The sequence below is a fragment of the Gigantopelta aegis genome, chromosome 3 (genome assembly GCF_016097555.1).
Source record: "Gigantopelta aegis isolate Gae_Host chromosome 3, Gae_host_genome, whole genome shotgun sequence".
NCBI classification, from domain to species: domain Eukaryota; kingdom Metazoa; phylum Mollusca; class Gastropoda; order Neomphalida; family Peltospiridae; genus Gigantopelta; species Gigantopelta aegis.
In genome coordinates this window covers 25,842,564-25,868,970 of record NC_054701.1, presented here as the reverse complement: position 1 = coordinate 25,868,970, position 26,407 = coordinate 25,842,564, and the positions used below count along the sequence as shown (strand labels likewise).

Here is a 26,407-nt window from a genome sequence, read left to right as displayed (position 1 = left end):
CTCCTATCAAAATGCAGCAAATGATATTTTATATTCACTTTACCCACCGACAGGAGAATTCATATAACAGCATTTGTTATACCAGTCATGGGACACTGGATGGAATGGAGAGGAAATAAACAAAACAACAAGAAACCATAAGACTTAACAACCTCAAGTAAAAACCAAAGGTTTGGATATCTACCCTACAAATCATGTATATGTAGTACATGTACATACCCTTAAAAAGATTTTTGGCAAAACCCCTACCACTGACCTGTCTTTTTCTTCTATTAAACAAAAAAAAAAGAGAGAGAGAGAGAAAAAAAAAAGAGAGAGAGAAGAAACCCAATGTCATAACAGAGGCTACTCCTACTTTTAGAAAAAGACACCACTATAGCATTTAATGTCTATTATGGTTTAATGTAAATAGTCCCACATAGGCAGATTAATTCTGTAAACCAGCATAGTTCTAATGGGCACAAAAATCAATGAACTACACAACACAACTGACCCAGTACGCCAATAAAAAAATCTGTTCAAGTAGGTTTGTGGGCTTATTGCTGAGAACTGGTTGCCAACATGGGTTAAATGTTTGGATCATAATATAAAAAGATTAGGTAATGATGTATAAGCAACTGATCCAGATAACTCTGATATAAAAAAGGGGCCATTATGTACCGTATAATGACTAGAATACATGTATATCTGTAATGGTTGGACTATTATACATATGTGTTGGATCACAATGTATGAAGATTATAAGTAAGAATGTTTAAATAATCAATCATAATAATTAAATGATGAAAGATATGAGTTATGTCATGAATTTGTAATGTTTGGGATTTGTGTAAATGTGTAGAACAATTTACTTGCTTATAATACCCCCTCCAAAAAAACAACAACAAAACAACAACAACAAAAAATAAAAATTAAAAGAAAGTATTTCACACAGTGATATTATATTAGCACAACTTCTAACTTCTTACATTAAAACAAACAACAAAAGTCACATCGGTTCTGACATGTAAAGTATATACACATTTTATTGCATATGACATCAATGAAAAAAGAAATTCTTCATGGAAGCATTAGCCTTGTCCATTGGTCCATAAGTAAATCTGTTGGGCAGATTACTTGAAGGTAATGGGAAACTATTTCATGCCCATTTATTCCAGCATCCATTAAAATCATCCTGAAAATCTTTTCAGTTTTATTAACTTATTTTGGCCCATGATATATAATCATTAAACACATTATATCAAGGCTGCCATGGTAACCAGACAAATGTCTTAATTCAATTTTCTAACAAAAGCCAACATAACTGCCATAAATGTTGCTATTTGTGTGAAAGAATATGAATATTTTCAAAATAGCACAAGGTTAGGTAAGTAGGATGAGACACATTATGTCAATTAGCCAGTTAATGAGATTGAGATTATATTAATTGCATGTCATTATGGAAACTTCTCTCCTGTGGCCATTTTATAATTATGTTTTTATTTATAGTGCTTCCATAGGTGTATCAGTGACATTATATGAATTCAGTGACTCTACATCACTTTTAGTTTTTTTAAGCAGCTGTTTGTTGAATGACATCAGTTGAAACAAGACTTCATTTGAACTTCTTCACGTTTTACAATAATTTAACAAAGAACTCTTCAATTTTTACATTATTTTTCTTGTTCCAGAAAAGATTTTTTTTTTTTTTTTATACATAATTTAAACAAACAGAATTTTACTGAAATTAAAATTGTAAATAAAATGACTTAGAGAAACTTGAAGTAATAAAAGGTTTATAAAATCCAGCAAAGCAGTACATGTACATATTTATGGTCACTTCTTTATTGTAATAAATACTGAAAAATAACCCTATTTTTTGGGTATATATTTTATTGTACCGGTAATAAGTCTTGTAAAGTAAAATTGTATTTTATTGTAAATATATCATACACAATACATAAATATAGAAAATGTGGTTTTGGTGGAAACATTTATCTTGAAAAAAAAGAGAGCCTTGTCTGGCATTTTGTTTCTTAGTATAGCTTGTTAACAACTAATGACTATCAGCATCTTAATAAGACAAGTCTATACAAAATACTGGCCAAATATTACATACCAGTACTATTTAAACAGCATGTGTTGCTCAACTATACCTTGTAATTCAACAGTTTCCATATGCATTACTGACAGACATAAGAATAAACCTACACTTTCCATTCCATATCACTATTATCTGGTTATAATAAATAAAAGCAATATGAATATGTCATACCATTAGTTGGAAAGGAAATAAATTATAATACTTTTTTTTTTTCTGCTTCAAGATCTGTTAAAATAATGTTTAATGAATTTCAATGACAACATATGATGAATGGGAAAATGAGACTTTCACTTGGAACACACTTAAATCAAGGTTCTGTCTAGACAAAATACTGGGCAAAAGCTTAGAAGGTAGAAACTAGTATACTATTGGTGGGGATGTAATATATAAATGGTTCAGTTAAATTCCAGAAAGGTGCGAGACCTAATAACCTATAATTTAGCTGGTACTCCAATTTATCCTGATAGCACCACCATTTATAGAATAAAAAACAGACCTCCATAAATTGCAGGAAAAGTAATTTCATTCTTGCATTAGTAACGCAATTATAAGTTACATAACTGATTTACCGTTTGTATAAAATTTACTGATTCTGAATGGCAAGCTCTAACAAAATGAATTTCTTTTGTTTTTAAATAATAAGAATTTTAAGAAAGGTATTACAGACCAAAATAGGTTATGCAAATTTATTTCAGTTTTACTGCTATGCACATTTTTAATTTGTGGATGCCTGAAAATGACTGATAAAATATTAATTTTATACAATTTTTAAGGCAGAAATGTACAAAAGTTGATACCTGTTTTCTCTTTCCAAACATTGTTAATTTGGTTGGGTTATGAGACGAAAATGCATAGGAATTGTTTGGTGTAAAAAGAGACACAGTTTGGTTTGTTGGCATCATATATTACACACCTTCACAAACGAAGAAAACTGGAAGTCAAAATAAGAAGTTTAAACATCTGACAAGTAAGCAGACAACTGTAGAAAGAAATAGGCATTAAAGTAGGCATGTGCCTGTTTGCTAAACATGTTCATAATATTGTAATGTATTGTTTGTAAATATATATTTAAAAAAAAAAAAAAAAAAAATTAGAATTCTTTTTCAGACAGATCAATTAAAATCCTGCTATTTTGAGTGTAGAACTGGAAAATGATTTGACAAAGAAATCATGATATCAGTTGAATCAATTCAAATCACTGTAGTAGAGTTAGTAGTAATTTAATATACTGATAAACTAATTAATGTACTGGTTTTTAACAACGTATAATGTCAGGGATGGACTCGAGACTTGTCCGATCAGAGCTTTACTCAACTATGGTAACACCTAAAAAAATACAGATACAAGTAAAACAACATATCCAATCAGGTTCAATAGATCGAAATTAATATCATGTAAGTTGAACTGGTATGTAAATTCAAATACGAATGAAAAATATCCAATATCACAGATGGTTGAGTGCAATATTAAATGAAAAGTTATTTCCAAAACACGAGATATATCCATTTAAAACATGGTTTTGTTGTAACATGATGTAGCTTATATAATAAAAAGCAGTTTTAACATTGTGTTCAATGGGCATAGATCGTGGTTTGTTAAAACTTTATTGCCTTATTGTTGAGTTGCACCAACATCGATATCATTGACCTTCATTGCTAACTCATACATCAAGAAATTGGCATACATCACATTTGGAAACAAACTCTTGAAATAAGGTTTTAAACTGTTCATGTCTCAACATCGTTAATGGTAAAGGCAAACCCCATGGGTGAGAATTATGGATTTGTGGGGCCATAATTACAAATAATGATTACCGGTAATATTAAAAATAGAAGGTTGAAGAACAGATACGCTTAAAAGTCTTATAAGTATTCTAGCACATTCTAAGCTTAGTTTTACTATCACTTTAATACTGAGGTGGGCAAAGATGGGGGCAGTATGTGCCCCACCCATCCCCTGGTAATGACAGACAATAATGCTCTAGCCTAAAGAACATTTTTCTTTCAATAACACAAGTGAAAACAACTGGCAAAGTCTTCATACACATATATTAATTGAAAACATGTTAAAAAGAAGTTTCATTATAAGAAATAAGTTAGTAGTGCATGCTACTATGTAAAGCACCATCTCCCTGAGAGAATATATGTGTGTACCCAGTATTAGAAACTACGTTTATGACTGCTATTAAATGACATACAACACGTGATATTTCTACTGGATCAAATACTTATGGGGAAAAACCGAAAGCCTTATATTGTGTTACAGTTTAACAAAGAATTTCTGATTCAGTCCTTTGAATTTAGGATTTGATATACATTATACAAAAATAAAAAATTAGAGAAATAATCTCCAACAGACTGTCTTGATATAATTTTGATAATACAGTCTATGTGTATCCTATAACTTAAATGAAGCATTGTGGAATTTTTCAAATAAACCACCAATATGCTTTTATCAAAAACATACACCACAAACTAAACATAGAAATAAATTATGTTTTCATGATGCATGTGGTTTTATCAAGTATGTGGTTTTATCATAGAATCTGGTAAATGTTGTTTTATACGGATACTGACCCATGTGGAATAACTGAAAATTAATTGAATCAACCAAGATGGCTCCACTGGCCAAACTGGTGGTCAACAACATACACAACACTCATGTCATTCCACAAAGAACACTCATTAAGTTAAAGATTCACCTAGTTGCACACAAACCCATGTACACAAATTTCAACCTACAAGCTTTCAGTATCAACTACATGAATCAGCAAACAAAAATAAACAGATGAGCATCACAGAAAGTGCTGAAATGAATGAAATGTTTTTGTTAAGGAGCTGAATCAGAAGAACTTAGCCACCTACAATGGTTCCTCACTTACTGGGAAGACATGAATAGCCAATACACGAGGTGGACCATGCACACGATCATAGACGGAACCCAACAGAAGATACACTGCTGACAACATTCATGATACAGAGTCTGCCTTGGCCTATAGTGTACATGTATGTTGGCTAGTCATTCAGTATGGCTACAGGTCATGCAGTTATTAACCTACCTTATAATCAAACCTGTCTGAGATGGACACCTGTCTATACAGGACATAGATATGTCCTAAAAACATGCATTAATTCTCCATTTAAAGACCACTTGCTTAAAGAAGCCATATTGTTATAGATCTGTTGGGGAGTCTTTCTAGACAGGTTTGATTGTATCTGAATGCATTGTAAGTAAAGGTAATTATTTCATTATGAGACAATGGCAGTCATGCAGGAAAAAAACCCAAACAACAAACTCAATTAACTAAATAAAAAAAATAAAAAATCAGTCTAATGTAAACAAGTTAGTAGCAAAAATGAGAAAGATTTTTTTTTTTAAATTTGAAAATAACAAAATAACATATCCCAAGCATATTATAACAGCACAGGGATTGTATAACTGAACAAGGAGTATTGTTCACAAAACTCAGAACTGAAAAACTTCAAGGCAAGTCAACAATGTGCCATAAAATATAAAAACAAAAATCATAATGTCTAAAAGCATAATCACAGATGGAGAGTTGTAAACCAAAAGAACATTCACCCAAATGAGGGTCTCACACACTACTTTGTTCATCCAACTAAGGGTCTCACTCACTACATTATTCACGCAACCGACATGTCACACTATTTCTTTCAAACAGCAAAAAGTCTCATGTACTAAACAATTATTCAGTTGATGTTTTCACACACTACTTCATATAAGTAAATCTTTAAAAAACCCACCATGATCCAAAATTTAGTTTTTAAAAAGAAAAACCCCCAAACACAAAAGAAGAAAAAAACAATAAGAGAGTATGCCAAGAGTTAGAAGCTGTCTATTTGGTCATGGAGATCATTCAATCATATTGAATCAAAAGAAGAATTGCTATTATTATATTTTCTTTACTTATATATCAACTTGTTTTACCCCACCAACTGAAATAATGCCAGTCCCCAATATAGACTTCAGCACATTTGACAGTAATATTGTTTAAACCAACTTAAAATGATGTTTAATCCATCAGACCAACTTTTAAAAAAAGAAGATTTTCTGCAATCTATTGTTTGAAAATTACTGCAATTGTTTTTCAAGGAGTAATTTTCTTCTAATTTAATAACATCAATGAAGAAAACAGAAAACGATCCACTTCAATATATTTACCCATTGCTAAAACCATGGGTCGAAGTATAGGAACCAAACACTTTTGAAGAAAGCCAACAATCTTTTTTTTTTTAGTTTGTCTCTGGTCAGGTAAAAGTTTCAGAATTGATGTGGCAATACATTGGGTTTTTTTAAAGCATGGATTGCAAAAATAAGGTGGGTATATATATATATATATATTTTTTTTTCCATGTCTTCCTCACCTGCCTTGATCCCTCCTCATTTGTCTTGGTGCTCTAAATGCTTTTCTTCACATTTTCCATATAACCAAGGTCACTTTTATGACTTTGACTTTGCCCCCAAATGACCTCATTTGGACCCAAAATGTCATGGCACATCACAATATTATTATTTGAGGTAGCGATGCATTATTTCTGGTATAGATGGCACTATTATAGCTATCATGGTAAATTTGAAAGAAAGAAAAAATTGATATGCACACTGACCAGAGACCAGCAACACATTTTTTTTACTTGGAGCTACCTGTAACATTTGATTTCATGATATATTTCTTTTAAAGAATAGACTACTCTACCTTATGATTTAATAAAGTGATCTCCCCTGTATCATAAACAGCTTCTAGCTGTCGGAATATCTATCTGCCTGAAACAACTGGTGTACACCTGGATTACCACTCACTCATGGTCATGGTTGGCGAGAGAGTTCTACTGGGTGTTAGTCATAATTAAAAAAAAAAACATAAACCAAACCAGAGCAGCCATATTAAAAGTCTCAGTATCAGCAGCCAGAAAACACTGGGTATAAAACTAGGGGGAAAAAATTTAAATAATAAACATGGCAAAAAGGCTAATTTAAGAAATAGCCAATCAATCTCAACAACAAGGCTCTATGTTATAAGCCAATCACTGCACTCGTTGCTTTTTTTTTTGCAGACCAGTCTCCATACTGAATGACATTTTGTAACGCAAACAAGGCACACAAAGAACAAGGCGAGACTCTGCCGCACAAAGGCAGGTAACTCTCACCTTGGCCCTCTGTAACCAGAGTCTGACGGTCGCGACACGGGCTTGAGAGGTTCACAGGTCATTCGTTGTAGCGGCTGATAGGTGGTGTGGCGTGCGGCACTCTGAATATGCTGAGTTTTGTATGACGACACCGATTGCACAGAATACTGCATGCCGGGTCCGTGGCTCTTCATTGAATGATACGAGCTAGTCTCCTCGCGGCTGCCTTGAGGTGAGAGAGGTTGTGAGTAGCCCGGCTGAGGCAGGCCGTACGAGGGAGACTGAGGCGAGCCGTACACCGGACTCTGCGGTGAGCCATAGAGCGGGGAGTGAGGTAAGCCATACGTGGGGTACTGCGGAGAATGAGGTACACCTTGATACGTGGTCGAGCCCGAGTGGGAAGACTCATTGTCCGACGAGTGCTGCGACGGCGTGCTACACCGTGACAGTCTGTCTGTGCCCAACAACTGCTTCTGGTACCGGTCTATCAGTCGCTGCTTACGCAAACGTTCACTGTACTTGTAAAAATCGGCTATTTCGTACGGTTTCGTCATCTCCATGTGTGGCTGGAGCCTGGTAACAGTCACGAGAGTGCTGGCCTGTGGTGTGGGTGGCGTGGTGGAAGAAGGAGACTCCACCCGCTGAACATTCACATTGTGTTCGTAACCCGTGGGTGACCTCACCGACCGCTCCGTCCAACTGTAGGAGCCCTCGTAGCCCCGCGGACTGTAAAACTGTGGACTGTTCGACCGCCCGGTGGCCTCGACCCGTTCCTGATTGGGGCTCTGGACCACGGGGGACGGTTCCATACTTACACTCCCCCCATAGTGCTGGTTGTGCCCGCCGTACACCACTGTCCTGTCAGCGTGCTGGTTTCGTTCGTGGTGGACCGGCACCTCCACCATATGAGGAGGAGAAGAACATGGCTTCTCCACTTCGTACTCCGTTTCCGACTGTCGCTTGCTCCCAAACCGCGACGGCTTCAGCTCCTGAACCTTGCACTCCTCCTTCGAATAATAATCGCCCTTCGCATTGCGCTCAAGACTATTGTACTTCTGCACACACTGTTTCCTGTGGGCCCTCTCCAGACTGCCGTGCTTCGACGGCAGGTTCAAACTGTCGTTGTGGAACACGTTTTCGTTCGGCCCGTTCACACTAGAATTGGAAGTCCTGATTTGATCGGCGCTGTCGTAGTGCGACGTGCGCTGGGTGGTGATGTTGTACATGTTGTTGGCCGATGAGAAGCCGCTGTCCTGGCTGCCCTCGAGACGGCCCCCCGTGCGCATGTTGTCGTACTCAGACTGGTTGCTGGAAGAGGAATGACTGCGGCTGGTAAAAGTGGGGTACATCTGACTGCGGTACTGGGTGCGGGTGGCGAGGGCGTAGCTCGGCAGGTAACCGCCAGACAGCTGGGGACTGAGCAATAACAGAGAACAGAGTCAGAGAGGAGAAACACATACTGTCACCAAGTCCAAATAGTTAATTTTTTTTATAATAAAACAATAATTAATTTTTTCCAGAATCAATCAACATTAATTATATATCATTGATAGCGTTTAATAAATACTTCAGTAGAATAATTCTATCCAATATTTTTTTACTTGTTTTTATTTTAAAGAATTAATCAAAATAAATTACATATCATTGATACCTTTTAATAAATACTTCAATAGAATAATTATATCAAATATTTTTTCACTTATTATTTTTAAATAAATGTATGGAATAATTTTTTATATATTAAAGTATTTATAATCTTGTTAAAACAAAAAAGCATATTTTAACTTTATACATTGTTAAAGGTACATATCCTAGTTTTTAAACACTAAGGCATATTGTTTACTATTAGAGCTGTTTTTGCTAACTGAAATCATACTTTACTTTGATTTTATTGTTTAGATTATTCATTTCTGTACATTCAAAGTGTTTTTGGTCATCCTGGTGTCTTTAATATCACAAAATGCATTTGTGATATTTTTAAAAACGCATGTGCACCTGAGAAGTAACAGTTATGGAGTCGAGTTTTAGTCTATTTTTAGAAGGTATTTCACCATGTCAAAGTCACAGACTTATGTTTCACTCAATTGTTAAACTTTATCCAAATGTGTTACAGGTTTGTAGATTAACTAAACTTAGTGTTAATTTTCACGGTATGTCCCTTTAAAAAATATGTTTAAAATGGAGATAGAATTAACTTGCCCATTCCTATGTGTATTATTACAGTATATGATTTGATATAACAGTTTAATTTGATAAATACATTTCTTGTACTCTCTAGCAACTGCAAAGCTAATGTTTTAATTATTTATCAATTTCCAAGTTTCTTTCTAATATTAAATTTAAATAAGAAATTTGTATATGTTAATAATCTTATAAATGATTTAACAACCATTAGGGTAGGCTGTATACTGAAAACTGTAACAAACAGAATAATAATAATTCAAATGTAAGAATGTATGTAAATATAATTTGAGCTAAAAAATGATTATATAACAAAGCATGAAAGTTACATGTACAGTGTATGTGATCACACTTTAAGAAATTAGTAGCAACATAAAAATTAATTTTTAGCTCTAACAATATTTGAAATACTGTATGACAAAATCATACTTTAATCAAATGTCTGCCTCGAATGTTTATATTGTTCAGCTTATATTTATATAAGTTACTGTTCTATTTATAATAAAATTAGTAACACTCTGCTAGTATGAGTAAATATTGATGGTAACATACAGCATAATAATGAAATAATTTATTAAAGTGAAAATGTGAAACTGTTTAATTATTATTAAAGTATAAAAGTGAAGTTTTACACTAAAAGTAATCCTACATGAAATGTTTGTATTAATGAGAGTAAGAGTAACACTGGGTTAGTAAGAGAAGGAAATGGTTATGGGAGCACGAGATGAGGCTGGGGTAAGGAAATGCAGGGAATGTGTGATACACAAGCAATCAGTCACCAGTACTGCAGTCAGATGAAATGTACATTCCTCATCTGATGCCGCCCAATGTAGGGGAGACAACTCATCCACACTACATTAGGCTGAGCTCTTCAGATGAGAAACATAGAGCAATAAATACAAGTAAATATGAAATAGCAATACAACAAAACCACTGAAATAAAACAGTATGTAAGAGCAAAATACCAAAGAGAATGTTTTACTTTTATAAATTCAAAACAAGAAAATAATATTAGTAATATTAAAACAACACCTGTTATATTTTTAAAAAACTGCCTTGACATTTACAAGTATTAATAATAAAGAAAAATAATTAAAATATTTTTTAAAAATGTATTTATTTTTTGGATAAAAAAGAATACCCACCTCCCAACCCCCCCCCAAAAAAAAACACCCAACAACTGAGCAATAAAAAAAATACCAAACAGAAACTGTTTTTGAAAACGTTCAATCAAAATATATTTTATATAATGATAACCTTTATTCTAGTTTAAATCCTATGTTTTAAGTTGATACATACCAAATAATGTAATAATACAAAAATGTCACAGCATACTATCATGCCACAAAGGTATTTCAATTTATTTGGCTTTAATTATAGAAAATTTAACCAGTTTGTCAAAAATATTAATCCTTTTAAAAATCCTAAATTAGTGTAGTAAATAAGAGTATCAAAAGAGATATATTTTAAGAAGAAAAAAAGAAAGCTGGTAAATATATAATGAAGAGGTGATATAATATGTTTATAAATGGAAGATAATTATATTGAAATGTGTGCTACATGAAATAGAAAAACAAATGTCCACCACCTTAAGATGATCCAGAACTACAGTGAATATATCAATAAAACTATTTATCATTCCACCAAGATAAACTGTTTTGATCCTCTGTATATGCTTAAAGTAAGTGATTTTCATTTCATTTATATTGTCCATCAAAAAATCACTACAACTGGAAGGTTATATACATACATGCTTGTGATAGCAATCCATAAACAAAGGGACACAACTCTTGATGTGAACAGTGAGGTGGGAAGCATGCCATGATTACATTTCCTTGTCATGTTCCAAACAGAATGTAATTTTTACTGTTTTACATACCAACCTGCCTTGTGAATCCATGTACCACCTCATGATTACTCTTACTCGTGGCATTAAGAATCAGAGTAACTGAGTAGCCTATGCTCTGTTTTTTTTTTTTAAAGATACCAACCTGCTATGACTAAGAGTAACAGTGTTATTGGGTGGGAGTATTGCTGAGATACCAACCTGCTATGACTAGGACTAAAAGTAACAGTATTACTGGGTGGGTTGGAGTATTTCTGAGATACCAACCTGCTATAACTAGGACTAAGAGTAACAGTGTTACTGGGTGGGTGGGAGTATTGCTGAGATACCAACCTGCTATGACTAGGACTAAAAGTAACAGTATTACTGGGTGGGAGTATTTCTGAGATACCAACCTGCTATAACTAGGACTAAGAGTAACAGTGTTACTGGGTGGGTTGGAGTATTTCTGAGATACCAACCTGCTATAACTAGGACTAAGAGTAACAGTGTTACTGGGTGGGAGTATTTCTGAGATACCAACCTGCTATAACTAGGACTAAAAGTAACAGTGTTACTGGGTGGGTTGGGAGTATTTCTGAGATACCAACCTGCTATGACTAGGACTAAGAGTAACAGTGTTACTGGGTGGGAGTATTTCTGAGATACCAACCTGCTATAACTAGGACTAAGAGTAACAGTGTTACTGGGTGGGTTGGAGTATTTCTGAGATACCAACCTGCTATGACTAGGACTAAGAGTAACAGTGTTATTGGGGAGTATTTCTGAGATACCAACCTGCTATGACTAGGACTAAGAGTAACAGTGTTACTGGGTGGGTTGGAGTATTTCTGAGATACCAACCTGCTATAACTAGGACTAAAAGTAACAGTATTACTGGGTGGGAGTATTGCTGAGATACCAAGCTGCTATGACTAGGACTAAAAGTAACAGTGTTATTGGGGAGTATTTCTGAGATACCAACCTGCTATGACTAGGACTAAAAGTAACAGTGTTACTGGGTGGGAGTATTTCTGAGATACCAACCTGCTATAACTAGGACTAAAAGTAACAGTATTACTGGGTGGGAGTATTTCTGAGATACCAACCTGCTATGACTAGGACTAAAAGTAACAGTGTTACTGGGTGGGTTGGAGTATTTCTGAGATACCAACCTGCTATGACTAGGACTAAAAGTAACAGTGTTACTGGGTGGGAGTATTTCTGAGATACCAACCTGCTATAACTAGGACTAAAAGTAACAGTGTTACTGGGTGGGTTGGAGTATTTCTGAGATACCAACCTGCTATGACTAGGACTAAGAGTAACAGTGTTACTGGGTGGGTTGGAGTATTTCTGAGATACCAACCTGCTATGACTAGGACTAAGAGTAACAGTGTTACTGGGTGGGTTGGAGTATTTCTGAGATACCAACCTGCTATAACTAGGACTAAGAGTAACAGTGTTACTGGGTGGGTTGGAGTATTTCTGAGATACCAACCTGCTATGACTAGGACTAAAAGTAACAGTATTACTGGGTGGGAGTATTGCTGAGATACCAACCTGCTATGACTAGGACTAAAAGTAACAGTGTTACTGGGTGGGTTGGAGTATTTCTGAGATACCAACCTGCTATAACTAGGACTAAGAGTAACAGTGTTATTGGGTTGGAGTATTTCTGAGATACCAACCTGCTATGACTAGGACTAAAAGTAACAGTATTACTGGGTGGGAGTACTTCTGAGATACCAACCTGCTATGACTAGGACTAAGAGTAACAGTGTTATTGGGGAGTATTTCTGAGGGACCAACCTGCTATGACTAGGACTAAGAGTAACAGTGTTATTGGGGAGTATTTCTGAGATACCAACCTGCTATGACTAGGACTAAAAGTAACAGTGTTACTGGGTGGGTTGGAGTATTTCTGAGATACCAACCTGCTATAACTAGGACTAAGAGTAACAGTGTTATTGGGTGGGAGTATTGCTGAGATACCAACCTGCTATGACTAGGACTAAAAGTAACAGTATTACTGGGTGGGAGTATTTCTGAGATACCAACCTGCTATGACTAGGACTAAAAGTAACAGTGTTACTGGGTGGGTTGGAGTATTTCTGAGATACCAACCTGCTATGACTAGGACTAAAAGTAACAGTGTTACTGGGTGGGTTGGAGTATTTCTGAGATACCAACCTGCTATGACTAGGACTAAAAGTAACAGTGTTACTGGGTGGGTTGGAGTATTTCTGAGATACCAACCTGCTATGACTAGGACTAAAAGTAACAGTGTTACTGGGTGGGTTGGAGTATTTCTGAGATACCAACCTGCTATGACTAGGACTAAAAGTAACAGTATTACTGGGTGGGAGTACTTCTGAGATACCAACCTGCTATGACTAGGACTAAGAGTAACAGTGTTATTGGGGAGTATTTCTGAGATACCAACCTGCTATGACTAGGACTAAGAGTAACAGTGTTATTGGGGAGTATTTCTGAGATACCAACCTGCTATAACTAGGACTAAGAGTAACAGTGTTACTGGGTGGGTTGGAGTATTTCTGAGGGACCAACCTGCTATGACTAGGACTAAAAGTAACAGTATTACTGGGTGGGAGTATTTCTGAGATACCAACCTGCTATAACTAGGACTAAGAGTAACAGTATTACTGGGTGGGAGTATTTCTGAGATACCAACCTGCTATGACTAGGACTAAGAGTAACAGTGTTACTGGGTGGGATGGAGTATTTCTGAGATACCAACCTGCTATAACTAGGACTAAGAGTAACAGTGTTATTGGGTGGGAGTATTGCTGAGATACCAACCTGCTATGACTAGGACTAAGAGTAACAGTGTTATTGGGTTGGAGTATTTCTGAGATACCAACCTGCTATGACTAGGACTAAGAGTAACAGTATTACTGGGTGGGAGTATTTCTGAGATACCAACCTGCTATGACTAGGACTAAGAGTAACAGTGTTACTGGGTGGGTGGGAGTCTGTAGATGGAGACTGGTTTCGGTGATGCTGGAATGATTGAGTGGACAGCGGTGGACGGTCAGACATGTTTACCTGAAAAACAAAAACAATGTGTAGGTCTCATTTGCCAGTTAAGCCTTCATATATATTTTATTTATATTTTTAGTTCTAAAACAAAATAAGACATTTACATACATACCTGAATTGATTCTACAAAAAAAAGGAGAAAAAAACAGAAAACGAAAAAAAAGAAAAAGAGAAAGAAAAAAAGAATTTTGTTTTATCTATTGCAAAATACATAAAACAAACTATTTTGTACTTCAAATTATTAAACTCCCCAAAATTATATAACTTATTTTTTTTTTAAAAAGAGAGAGAAAGATTTATCAGGAAAAATTGCTTCTGGAATAATTGTCCAATGTCATATTTAAGATACATTCGTAGGTACTGGGCCAAAAATCCAGAAGACTTTACAGAGTCATGACAAGAAGGGGGTTCCAACCAGTTTTCCGTGAAGAATAAGGACAGGCATTGTTTTGGGTAGTACTACCATACAGAATACACATGTATTATTACCTGATGCTGTGGGTGATGGTGTTCTTCCCGCTGTATGCGGTGTATGGCTGGAGACTGTAGAGGAGACGTAACCTCACCATCTGCAAGAGAAAACACCAATCTACTGAGATGACGTTCTAAATCAACAATTAATCTCACTGATTTTTAAACCTGTATCCTAACCGGACATTTACTACACGAGACATGTGATAATATTACATCCTAACCAAATGCGACCATAACAACAGTCTCCATTTTGAAACTGTCATCAACCGTTGAAGCAGCCAAGTAAAACGTAACTGATGGGTTAATCTATTTTTGTTTCTCGTGTTGTGTGAGAAAAATAGAAACAATTCCCATCAGTATTGTGTCAAGCACTCAACTAAATTAACCTATCATGCCGTACATATGTGATTAGGATATGGTGATTGAAATAAATGGTTGCTAAAAAAATAGCTACTACTGCTTCTATAATATCCTATACATTAAAGTCAAACCTGTGTTTAGCAACCACCAATGGGAGTATCAAAAAGTGGCTTATTAAGACAGGTGGCTGCTTAATACAGGTCAGCTTATAGTATATTAGATGAAATGGGATAATAAATTATGCCTTTCAATTAACACAGGTGGTTGTTTAAGCTAAAATGGATCATAGGTTTGATCCCCTTCAATGGATAGACCCATTTGCTCCAGAACTGGTACTCCATAAGTGGTAAATCAAAGGATGTCATATGTGCTGTCCTGTGTGCATACATATATATATATATATATATATATATAAACTTGCTGCTTACAATGTAACTAATGTGGTGGCAATGGGTTTCATATTCCATTCTCCAGACCATGTTGTTACCATATGTGACCCACCTAACACTATATAGATAACACTCGAAACAGCATCCTGCAAAAAGCAGTCATTTTAAGCCCTAGCAGTTGAAATAGAAATTCACCTGTGAACTACTAAACACCCAAAACATCAAGTCATTTTTCATGAGACTGATGTATGTGTCATTATTTCATCTGCTATTTAGCTTGTAATTCTGTTAATTTTAAACTAATAATGGTCTAAAATGCCTCTTAGATGCTCCCCTTATACTGAGATGGCTTTTCCAAGAATGACGTATTTCTTTTGGCCTGCTACATGTATTTTAAAAAAGATGACTGTAGGCCACATTTTACTTCCAATTTCGAGACCAGTAGTTTAAAATGTGCTGAGCTGTCACTACATAAACATTGTTGTTCTTTCCATTGTTCATACCCATTAATGGGCTGCCTGCTTACAATCACAAATTTAAACCAACAGTTCTAACTGATACAGAGAAATGGAGTTCACCTACAACAATAAACCACTGTTTGTTTAACAAAACCTAAACACATTTTAAACTATTCTGCCTATTTGGTATGGTAACACTGGCTTATTGCGACACTTTGTAGTTATTTTCATTTCAATTTATTTTCGTGCTTATAAGGTTCAAGCACGCTGTCCGGGGCACACACCTCAGCTATCTGGGCTGTCTGTCCAGGACAATGGGTTAGTTGTTAGTTAATTAGTGGTTAGTGAGAGAGAAAAGGGTATAGTGGCCTTACACCTACCCATTGAGACCCTAAGAACTTGCTCTGGGTTGGAGCCGGTACCGGGTTGTGAACCCTGTACCTACCAACCTGTAACCTGCTGGCTTAACCACTGCGCCACCGAGGGTGGTACCTTGTATTAAGATAAATTTGCTACCACCACATTGGCAACCTAGGGATTTTTATTTTTATTTTTACATAACCAGGATAACACAGGCTATGCCAATGATTATACCATTTGAGGGACACTACCGTAATTAGGATGGGTCCAACAATCCTATGACCAAGAGCCCTTGGTTATAAGCACTCAAGGACCTCTGAGCACATGACTATTAGGTGTCTAACATATGGTTATGCTGACACTGTCAAAAGAAATAAAGAGGAAACCTGCTACTGCCACAAAGGCTATTCCTATTGACAAAACAGCAAGGAAACTTTTTTATGCACTTTCCTACAGACAGGACAGTACATACCAGCCTTGATGTACCAGTCATGGGGTTACCAATCCTACAATCTATCTCACCTCAGGTGAGCACTCTACTAAGATCCCACCCCATGTTTTCCAATAAGTCATCACATAATTTGGAAAATATCTTTTATTTTACATATCTTAGTTTATAACAATAGACAATCTTCAGTTTAATTATTTTACATTTTTCAACCTTATTTCTAGAAATATACAAAATAATACTGGTAATAAAACATAATTTCATCTACTTAGGCCATTTATCTTAAAACCAGACATGAATTTGATAAACTATTGTTTTGATAGAATACATCTACTACATACATGTATTGTATGTAACTTTAAACTAGCTTTCTGTAAAATGAATACACAGTGCAAAGAAACACAAGTGATTTAACTCTCTCCCTCAGGTAATGATGTGTTTTGTTTATTGTTTTGAAATGGTGGCCCAAACAGCTGTTAAACAACCTGATACAATGAAATTACCGGATAAATGACTTGGTTGTTAAAGCAAACTAATGATCCAAAATGCAGGGAGTTTTTTCTCCTCTCATCGACTAAAATGTTTCTTTCAAAAGCTAACAAATTATATAAACATATTGCTCTTACTGTTATGTAATCTAGCTACTACAGATACAGTATAATTATCGCACACAATACCAAGAACACCAAACAGAAATACTTTGATTTTAAATCAAGTAATAAAGCATCAACAGCAGTTTTTAAAACACTATATATAATATATATGGTAGTCAAAATAAAGAATAAATAAAAAGAGGCAACTGAAAAGAACATAAATAGACATAAACATCAAAAATAATAGTTCTTGTATAATTATATTAAAACTTTAATAGTCATCTAAATAAAAACTGTCATTTTTTTAATCATAGTTTTTGTGTTAATAAATCTAGAAACAATGTTAATGTTGTTAACAAATGTGTATGGCACTCAACTGTTTTAGCATAAATCATAACAAAACATCACATTATTGCATAGATTATTCTGATGTAATCTACTAAAGAATGAATGAATGAATGAATGTTTAACAACACCCCAGCACAAAAAATACATTGGCTATTGGGTGTCAAACTATGGTAAGTCAAAATAATCTACTAAAGATAATGACATGATTATGCAAATGAGGCATATGAAAATGAAATGACTTTAAATGATGAGTTTAAATAAAAACACTTTCATAACTTTTTCTCAATTATACCATTCGTACATGTCAGAAGAGTAGTTTCTTTTAACTCCTTCAACAAATATGTGTTTAGCGTGTATTTATGAACAGAGTAAACAATAAATACATGCAAAATAAATTACATGCTGACCCTAGTTATTAGACAGTGCAAAATATTTTGGCTATCATAGTTCGTTAACTTGTATCTTACTTGCATTTTAGTTAAATTATCAATTTTTATGAATCAAATGTATTTTTGGTCATCCTGAGCCCCGTTTTATTAAGCAATCTTAACACTAATATCACCTTAAGTGTGTTACTAATATACGCATTTAAAGTGATCTTAGCGCTAAGATCACCTTAAGTGTATTACTATTCTATGCATTTAAAGTGATCTTAGTGCTAAGATCACCTTAAGTGTATTACTACTCTATGCACTTAAAGTAATCTTAGAGCTAAGATCGCTTCGTAAAATGGGGCCCTGGTGTTCACTGTAGCTCAAATTAAACTTTTTAAAAAAAATTAAAAAATTAAAACTAGAGTCAGCAACTTTAAATTAATGTGCAATTAAAAGTTTTGCATCAAAGAAATGTGTGAAAACAGATTAAAAATTAATACAATAAAACACAGAAAACATTACTCCCATCTGTTAGAACAAAAGACAACTGTAATACATAAATAAATGAAGGGAGACAACTGTGCGACACAGCACTACTGACCACTTTCGTCCGTCTGACTGACACTATCCTCGGTGAGGGAGTCGCAAGGGTCTGGAGATGGCAGGAAAAACATGGGTTAGTCGATCAGGCATGCACCAATATCACCATTCATAATTACATCAACATAATAGTACTTTGGAAATTTAAAGGAGTCAATAATATTAGTTCCATGCAAAATAATGGTATCAGATTCTTCTAGTGCTTGTTGAAACATTTAAAAGAATCTATCATTATTTCTAGGCAGTAATATCCTAGAAACTACCATCTTAAAATATGTAACAAGGAAACTGCAAATGTGCTAATTAGAAATTTGGTCATTCACTGCAGTGAAGTTTAAATAACATTATAACAAGTTAAGAACTAAATAAAGGAATAGCTATTATATTTTGTATACCATATTATATTCAAATGCATCAAATTCATGGAAAAGAATGTTATCTTGCTGGGACATTATTGTTTTTTTAAAAATTCAATTAAAGACAATTCTTTGTAAAAGTATCATCAAGATTTGTTTTTGTTGCCTTGCTGCAAGCCAACAAGTATTTTTTTTTTTTCAATCATATGAAACAATCCCCTGTGTATGCATGTTCCAAACCAATCAAACACCCTGAAGCTCTTCACAATTGGTGTTGATACCCCATGATCAGAATCTGGTCTTGCCCATGCAACCCAGTCAGCAGGAGTAACTCATTTCTATTGCTATACATTAACAGCTAAGCCTGCATGTGAATTTTACATGAAACAAATTACACCAGCTTCATCTCGTCCTGAATGTTCTTTACAAATCTGCTTAAGCAGAACCACTACAGAGCAAGTGGCCTCAGTGTCAAAATGGTTAAACCATCAGCCTTAATTAAAATACTAATTCAGGTACCTCTAACAGCATTTGTCATGATTAATGTACTGGTAGAATGCAGGAAACTGCATTTCAAGACATATGGGACCAGATTTACAAAGCCTGTTTGTTTTACATGCATGTAACTACATACATTTACAATGCTTAATCACCTGCGTGTAAGAAAAAACAGGCTTATTAAATTCAGCTCATGTTTAAAATTCTCCAGGGGAGCATGCCCCCATACCCTACCTAGGTTCAGATCTTATTATTATTAAAAAAAATTAACATCACCACTAGAGCACATTGATTTTATTAATCATCGGCTATTGGATGTCAACATTTGGTCATTTTGACATAATAATTATAGTCTTAGAGTGGAAGCCTGCTACATGTTTCCATGTAAGGCCATTAACCATTAATGCCTATCCTGGATAGATATCTCAAATAGCTGAGGTCTGTACCCATGACAGCATGCTTGAACCTTAATTAACTGAATATAAGGAAATATTACTTGGACGAGTGGCTGCCTAGGACCAAAGAATGCCGCAGAACCTACTACTATGCACAGCTGTTACAAAATATGCATGATCATGTGGAATAACAGTGCACTTGCTGGTTGTTGTCAGAGACATCCCATTTGGTAGCATTGGCTTTCATGTTTAAAAAAAAAAACCTTCAAACTCTGCTTTATACTAGGCAGATTTGCCTGCTCAATCATTAACTATTTAACTTTGTGATCATGAAATTAAGTTACATCATCAGCGTAATATCAATCTTTCATCAAGTAAATGCATCACTATAATATTAATCACAATACAAGCCATGTAACAAGCACTGCACTTCTCATAATGTGGAGAGAAAAAAAAGAGAAAAAAAAGAGGAAGAAAAAAAAGCATGTCTGAAGAGAAATCATATTAACATGGTAAAAACTAATCTGCTCTGATGCTATCAAGTGCATTGTAACTGCCAGCAGGCACAATATCCAATAAATAATGTTAGCATTAACCGGAATGATTCATAAAAATTAACTTGGAGTTAATTTTTTTTAGCACCTATTTATTAAAAAAAAATATATATATATATTATTTTTAATTCTCTCAACAACAAAAAATTACTACACACAATTGTAGTATTTATCTATTGTCACAAATTGTATTTGTACCTACAGACTCAACACTTAAATATAGTGTGGGCCTGGTTACAACGAACACAATTATAATGTGAATGGATAAATGAAATTAATGTGGGGGTGACTCATAGTTCTGTTACACATCATCCTAGCAGTCGCAGTGCACAATTCATAAATATGGGAATATGCCCAAGATGCAGCCAGCCATAAGAAATACAAATATTTACATAGTGCACTAACAATGATTTCACAAACACACCCACATTTCAGTTTTCTTTTTTTCTTCTTTACATTTTACACACTAATTGCCTATAATGTCCCTGTGGGGAAGTGCACATATAATCAAACTTATTGTGCTGTTAATAATGACATATTTATTGTGGTAATATACACAATAGTTCATTGACAGTGTCATGGATATGTGACTCAGGCTGTCTATACAGTCTACCCAGGACAAGAAGTGAATGAATTAAGCATGACAGGAAATCTCAATGCTTCACAAGAGACAATACCAGTCAGGGCCGGGATGTAACCCAGTGGGTAAAGTGCTCGTCTGATGTGTAATCTTTTGGGATCAATCCCCATCAGTGGGCCCCATCGGGCTATTTCTCGTTCCAGCCAGTGTACCATGAATTGTATATTCAAAGGCTGTGGTATGTGCTGTTCTATCTGTGGGATGGTGCATATAAAAGATCCCTTGCTACTAATATAAAAATGTAGCAGGTTTGACATCCAATTACTGATGATTAATAAATCAATATGCCCTAGTGGTGTCATTAAAAAAAACACCTTTTTTCTATACCAGTCAAATCATGTAGCACTGGTTGGAATGGGAAATATCAATAATGGGCTGATCTTAACTGTCACAACTCAGGTGGACGTTTGTGGTATTGTTAAACAAAACAAAGTTTAATTCGGGTGGACATTCCACTATTAAGCTGCTTCCCAGTCCTGTTGTTGGTGGCTGTGAGGTTAACATAATACTGAAGACTGCATAATGTTATGCACATTGTGTTTTTATATACTGTAATGAACAAAGTTAGTCTTTATGCAGATGAACCATTATCCTGCAAGCTCTCTTGCAATTTAAACACTGAACATCACTTCTACAATATTTTACTCTTGAATGATAATAGAAATGTCTGACAGTATCATTCTGCAGTCCTAACATCAGCCAAGAGCATAATGTAATAGTGATCTGGTTTCCAAACAAACACATTCCAGTACACAGTCCATGACCAGCCCATGAATAGGTAAATTACTGATAACACTGCTGGCTTCCACTATCATTGGTTTAATGAACAGACCAGTATACGTAAGATTTAAACCTAACAAATGCTTCTTTAACGACATTCAAGCTTGCTGTTTAATTGGTTAGGTGTCAAATATACAGTAAGTGTGACACATGCTTTCCAACTGGCACAAGTCTTTATATGCACTTCCCTACTACCGGTATATGTAGAACAAATAATTGAAACTGCTTTCATTCAGAACATATTGACTATATGAGTGTTTATATGCACGTCCCCATTGTATGTAGAACAAATAATGGAAACTATTTTCATTCAGAACATATTGACTATGAGTCTATATGCACTTCCCCACTGTATATATGACAAATAATGGAATCTGCTTTCATTCAGAACATGACTATTTCAAGCCAGAATGAAAGAATGAATGACTGAATGCATGGATTAATGACTGGATGAATGAAAATGACATGATTGACTGAGTAATAAACAACAAAATTAAATATGCAAAGATAAGTTAAATTTGTTTTCAGGGAACACATCTTAGTTCTTAATCATAATGGGTTGATCTGGTTGATCTGATTGTTTAAAAACAAATTTGATGTATCTAAAAAATATAACCACCTTTATGAATCTAAAAATCTATCATGAAAAATCTTGCAATCCATCACACTGGGCAAAGAAAACCAATTTATGAATACATGAGGGAAAAAGGTCCTGAGTACCAAATATAATTGGTCTTAAACCAATTGTAAAGTCTGTAAATGGTTGAAATTTGAAATGTCATCCAAGACTGCATAACCTACAGCAGCTGAGGGAGACTACCTGGACAACTACAACAACTCTCCAGAAGAAGCTGTATGGCACAAGACGTGATCTACAGAGAACTTATCATTCATAGTCACTGCTGGCCTCAACATGTAGTCAACAAGTGAACGAAAATTTGTAACAGTGGGCACACCATAATTTTGCAAATCATCTCAAATAGTTTATAAATTATAAATAAATAAATTTTTAAAACTGATTTGATTTCCTTCATTCCATTAAACAGATACGTAGTCCAATGCAATCACAGGAACTTTTTTTCATGAGAATACACAGCATGTGTGCGTAAAGTGTTAAATATTATGAGGGAGAACAAGGATATTCAACAATGAATTGAGAACGGTAGAATAGGCCTTTCTCACTATTAATGCTCTTTCAAATTTTTTCTCCCTTTCATATTCATGAATACATTTTGCTTTTTTTCTGAAGACGTTCACTAAACATATTGGCAATTTATGACCAAATGGGACAGGTTCTATTACAAAAGTCTAAACAAGTTTTTAAAAAATCAACACATGCATCCATTCACACTCACCACATAGGGAAAGACAAACATGCAGATGCAGGGAAAAGATATAGTGACAGACTAAATGGTTTTGTAAGTGGAATAATAAGAATATCACTGAAAACACTGTTTATTCAGTAAGAGAAAACTGAGGCAAAAAAAAAAAAAGAGAGACAACTTTGGTTTTTATAAATGTAACACTAAAAAATCACCTATGGTCTTAAACGTGTAAAAGAACTGTAAAAATTTAAAAGTCTATTTTCTGTAGTGCTTTACATATCACATAAAATGCATTTTGATCTGAGTTACCACAAACACCAACTTGTTTTTGATGGAAGAAACAGTTTCAAAAAGGGCTAAAATGACCTTTATTTAACTACAGTATTGAGTTTGCAGCATTTTTAAACATCAGCTCAGCTTTTATTTTTAAATGAATGTTACCTTCATTGTAAAAAAAAAAAAAAAAAAAAAAAAAAAAATATTTTACACTGCTTGATAACTTGGGTCAGTGCATTTAAACAAAATCTAGTATTTGATTTTTAAAATTTGATTTGTTTTGTTTTTGTGACACACAAATACTTTGACAGAAGCAGTGAAAATGCATGTTAACAAAACACCCTGACTGGACCAGGCAGGTTTCTATTTAGGCAAATAAGAAATAACAACACAAAAAACAACACAGCAAAACACCATGCAACACAAAAAGCAAAACACAAAGCAAAAGTAAGAGGGCTAATTTTGTTTATTTATTACAGATTTAGTTTTTAAAATATGTAACAATAAGCAGGAGATCAACGATAGTGAAAGTTTCAACAATTGCAGTATTACATATCACAATGAAAAACATGATAATGATTACATGGTAGTGTACTATCTTTAATATCAACTGGCAAACAAAATATAACTTCTTTGAAGTATATCAGGAATGAATCAAAACGGCTACCAAAATTTCCCCAACCATATCTCTTTATCGTTAAAAATGTGTTAAGCTGCCATGGCTACTCTTCTTTAGCACTCATGTACAACCATTTGGAAGGTAACATACAACCTCAGATTCAAGTACAATATATGACAAATGGATAAGATAATAATGCTAAAACTAAACATGATACTGCCATCTCAGTTTGACACAAAATGGACAAGCATGCATTTCTATTGCTACACATTCAAATGTCAAAAACTGTCATGCCAGTTGAAGTCTTAAAAAGATATCAAAAATAAAATGTTGAATAGATGATGGTATGGGAAAAAAAAAGAAAAAAAAATCAACACAAGGTGAAAAGGTGGTAAGGTGAAAAGAGCCAAATTTACTAAGCCTGTTTTTGAAACAGGATTCATAAATTTGTCCCTAATTCTTTTCACATTCATGCATACACAACGGAAATAAAACAGTGAAACACATGATTTTTTTAAAAACCAACTTTACAAATGAACACATGGATGGATACACAGGACACAAAACAAAATGTTAACAAAGTGTGCAATCAGACATCGTCAGAAATACACCAGCCATCATCGAACATGATCAGCCATTATACTACAGTGAAACCCCTCCAAACTGGACACTCTGTAAACTGGAATTGCCCCAAAACCAAACAGTTTTTGCTGTCGCTTTTTAAATACTAGTACAGAACCAGATACCCCTTAAATCCAGACTTTTCATTTGGTCCCGTGGGTGTCCGGTTCAGAGGTGGTTTCGCTATATTACTATACACACATAAATAAATAAAAACAGCACATTCATTCATCATTCAGTTCACACCAGACTTTCTCTGTGAAACACATCACCCACATGCTGGTCATGACTAAAGGGATTCCAGGCCGAGTGGGCGGCAATCAGAACACTGTCGTCGGCCATGGAACTGTCACTGGGTATGCTGTACAAGGAGCGGTGCTGAAAGGTGACAGACACCCGGCCGCGAAAGGACCGCGACAGACTGCATTTATTACTAGCTCTACACTTGTTGCCCGCCGGCTGCACCGAGTACAGCATCTCCTCACTGAAGGACAGACACAAGCGTTCATCGGGGGCAAGATACGTACCATCGTAAGTGGGCGCGGGCGTCCGCAGTCCCATCCGTCCGGCGTACTTCCGCAGGTCAGTCAGTTTCTTTTCCATGTCCTTCAGCTGCAAACAGAAACAACAGTTAATACCAGTTCAAACTTTTCATTTGATAGATTGCAGATTAGTTATATTGTTTAGGAAGGTGCTCGACATTGAAAATACTGAGGGGAATGTTTAATTGCTCAGATTATCGAGAGCCATTTACGGTATTACCATATTTATACCATATAAATTCACATGCTAAAGGAAGCTAAGAATTATTCTCCTTTAACTAGTCTTAGTGGAGTGATGGGGAGGGAGCGAGTGATAGCTCTCCTTAAATGGCGAGGTCTTAAGCAACCTCCTACTTTGAAACATACTAAATACTAATATACCAGTTGTTGTATTCATAGGTTATTACCAGAGTGTTTTCTGTATCGTCAATATTATATATTACGAATAAAAATTGTATTATGCGAGCCTCTCGCGAGCATAATACAATATTTTTATTCCTAATATATGATATTGATGATACTGAAATACATGAGGGTAATGATCTCTTTATCATATAATCTCAAGCTTAATACAAACTGTTTTTGTAAACAGTATACGCAACTTCCAGTCAGCCATTATGCGATATTCAAATGAGGTAAGAATATGTGGCACACTATCTTTTTGAATGGGAATGACGTAAAACTTGAATGACGTCATTTTGGATGTTCTTACATCAAAATAAACTAGTGCATAATGTTTTTTTTGTTTTCTGAATGCTGGACAGCTTTCAATATAATATTGCTATTGAAATGTTTTTATTGGATGACTATGAAAAAAAGAAGAAGTTTGTTTTGTTTAAAGCCGCACACCCTAGTTCCATCCAGCGAAAATAAATTATAATTTGGTTAATCTACAAACCTGTAACACACTTAGATCACGTTTTTATCAAATGGAGTGAAAAAGCAGGTTTTATATCGATAAATACCATGGGAATCCCCATGTCCCAATTGCTTGAAATAATTTTGAAAGTTAGTATTCTGATGTCACCGGTAGATGTCGCTCGAAGCACAACAATGCCTACGTAACGACAAATTTCACAGAGTGCGCACAGACTTGGG

General features: G+C 34.9%; 1 protein-coding gene across 7 annotated transcripts in view; it reads right to left on the bottom strand.

Moving 5' to 3' along the window:
* Nucleotides 1-26,407, bottom strand: part of LOC121367763 (FERM domain-containing protein 4A-like) — a 179,494-nt gene that overhangs the window by 44,668 nt on the left and 108,419 nt on the right. For 4 of the 7 annotated variants that reach the window (XM_041492123.1, XM_041492116.1, XM_041492119.1 and 1 more), the window contains 5 exons: nt 25,295-25,379; nt 18,705-18,755; nt 14,789-14,868; nt 14,184-14,305; nt 7,252-8,646 (listed from right to left, as the gene is read on the bottom strand). In XM_041492123.1, the coding sequence (XP_041348057.1) occupies nt 7,252-8,646; nt 14,184-14,305; nt 14,789-14,868; nt 18,705-18,755; nt 25,295-25,379 (1,733 nt within the window). Of the gene's footprint in view, nt 1-995; nt 3,410-7,251; nt 8,647-14,183; nt 14,306-14,788; nt 14,869-18,704; nt 18,756-25,294; nt 25,380-26,407 lie in introns of those variants that run through there. The other 3 variants (XM_041492121.1, XM_041492120.1, XM_041492117.1) reach the window with 3 other exon arrangements.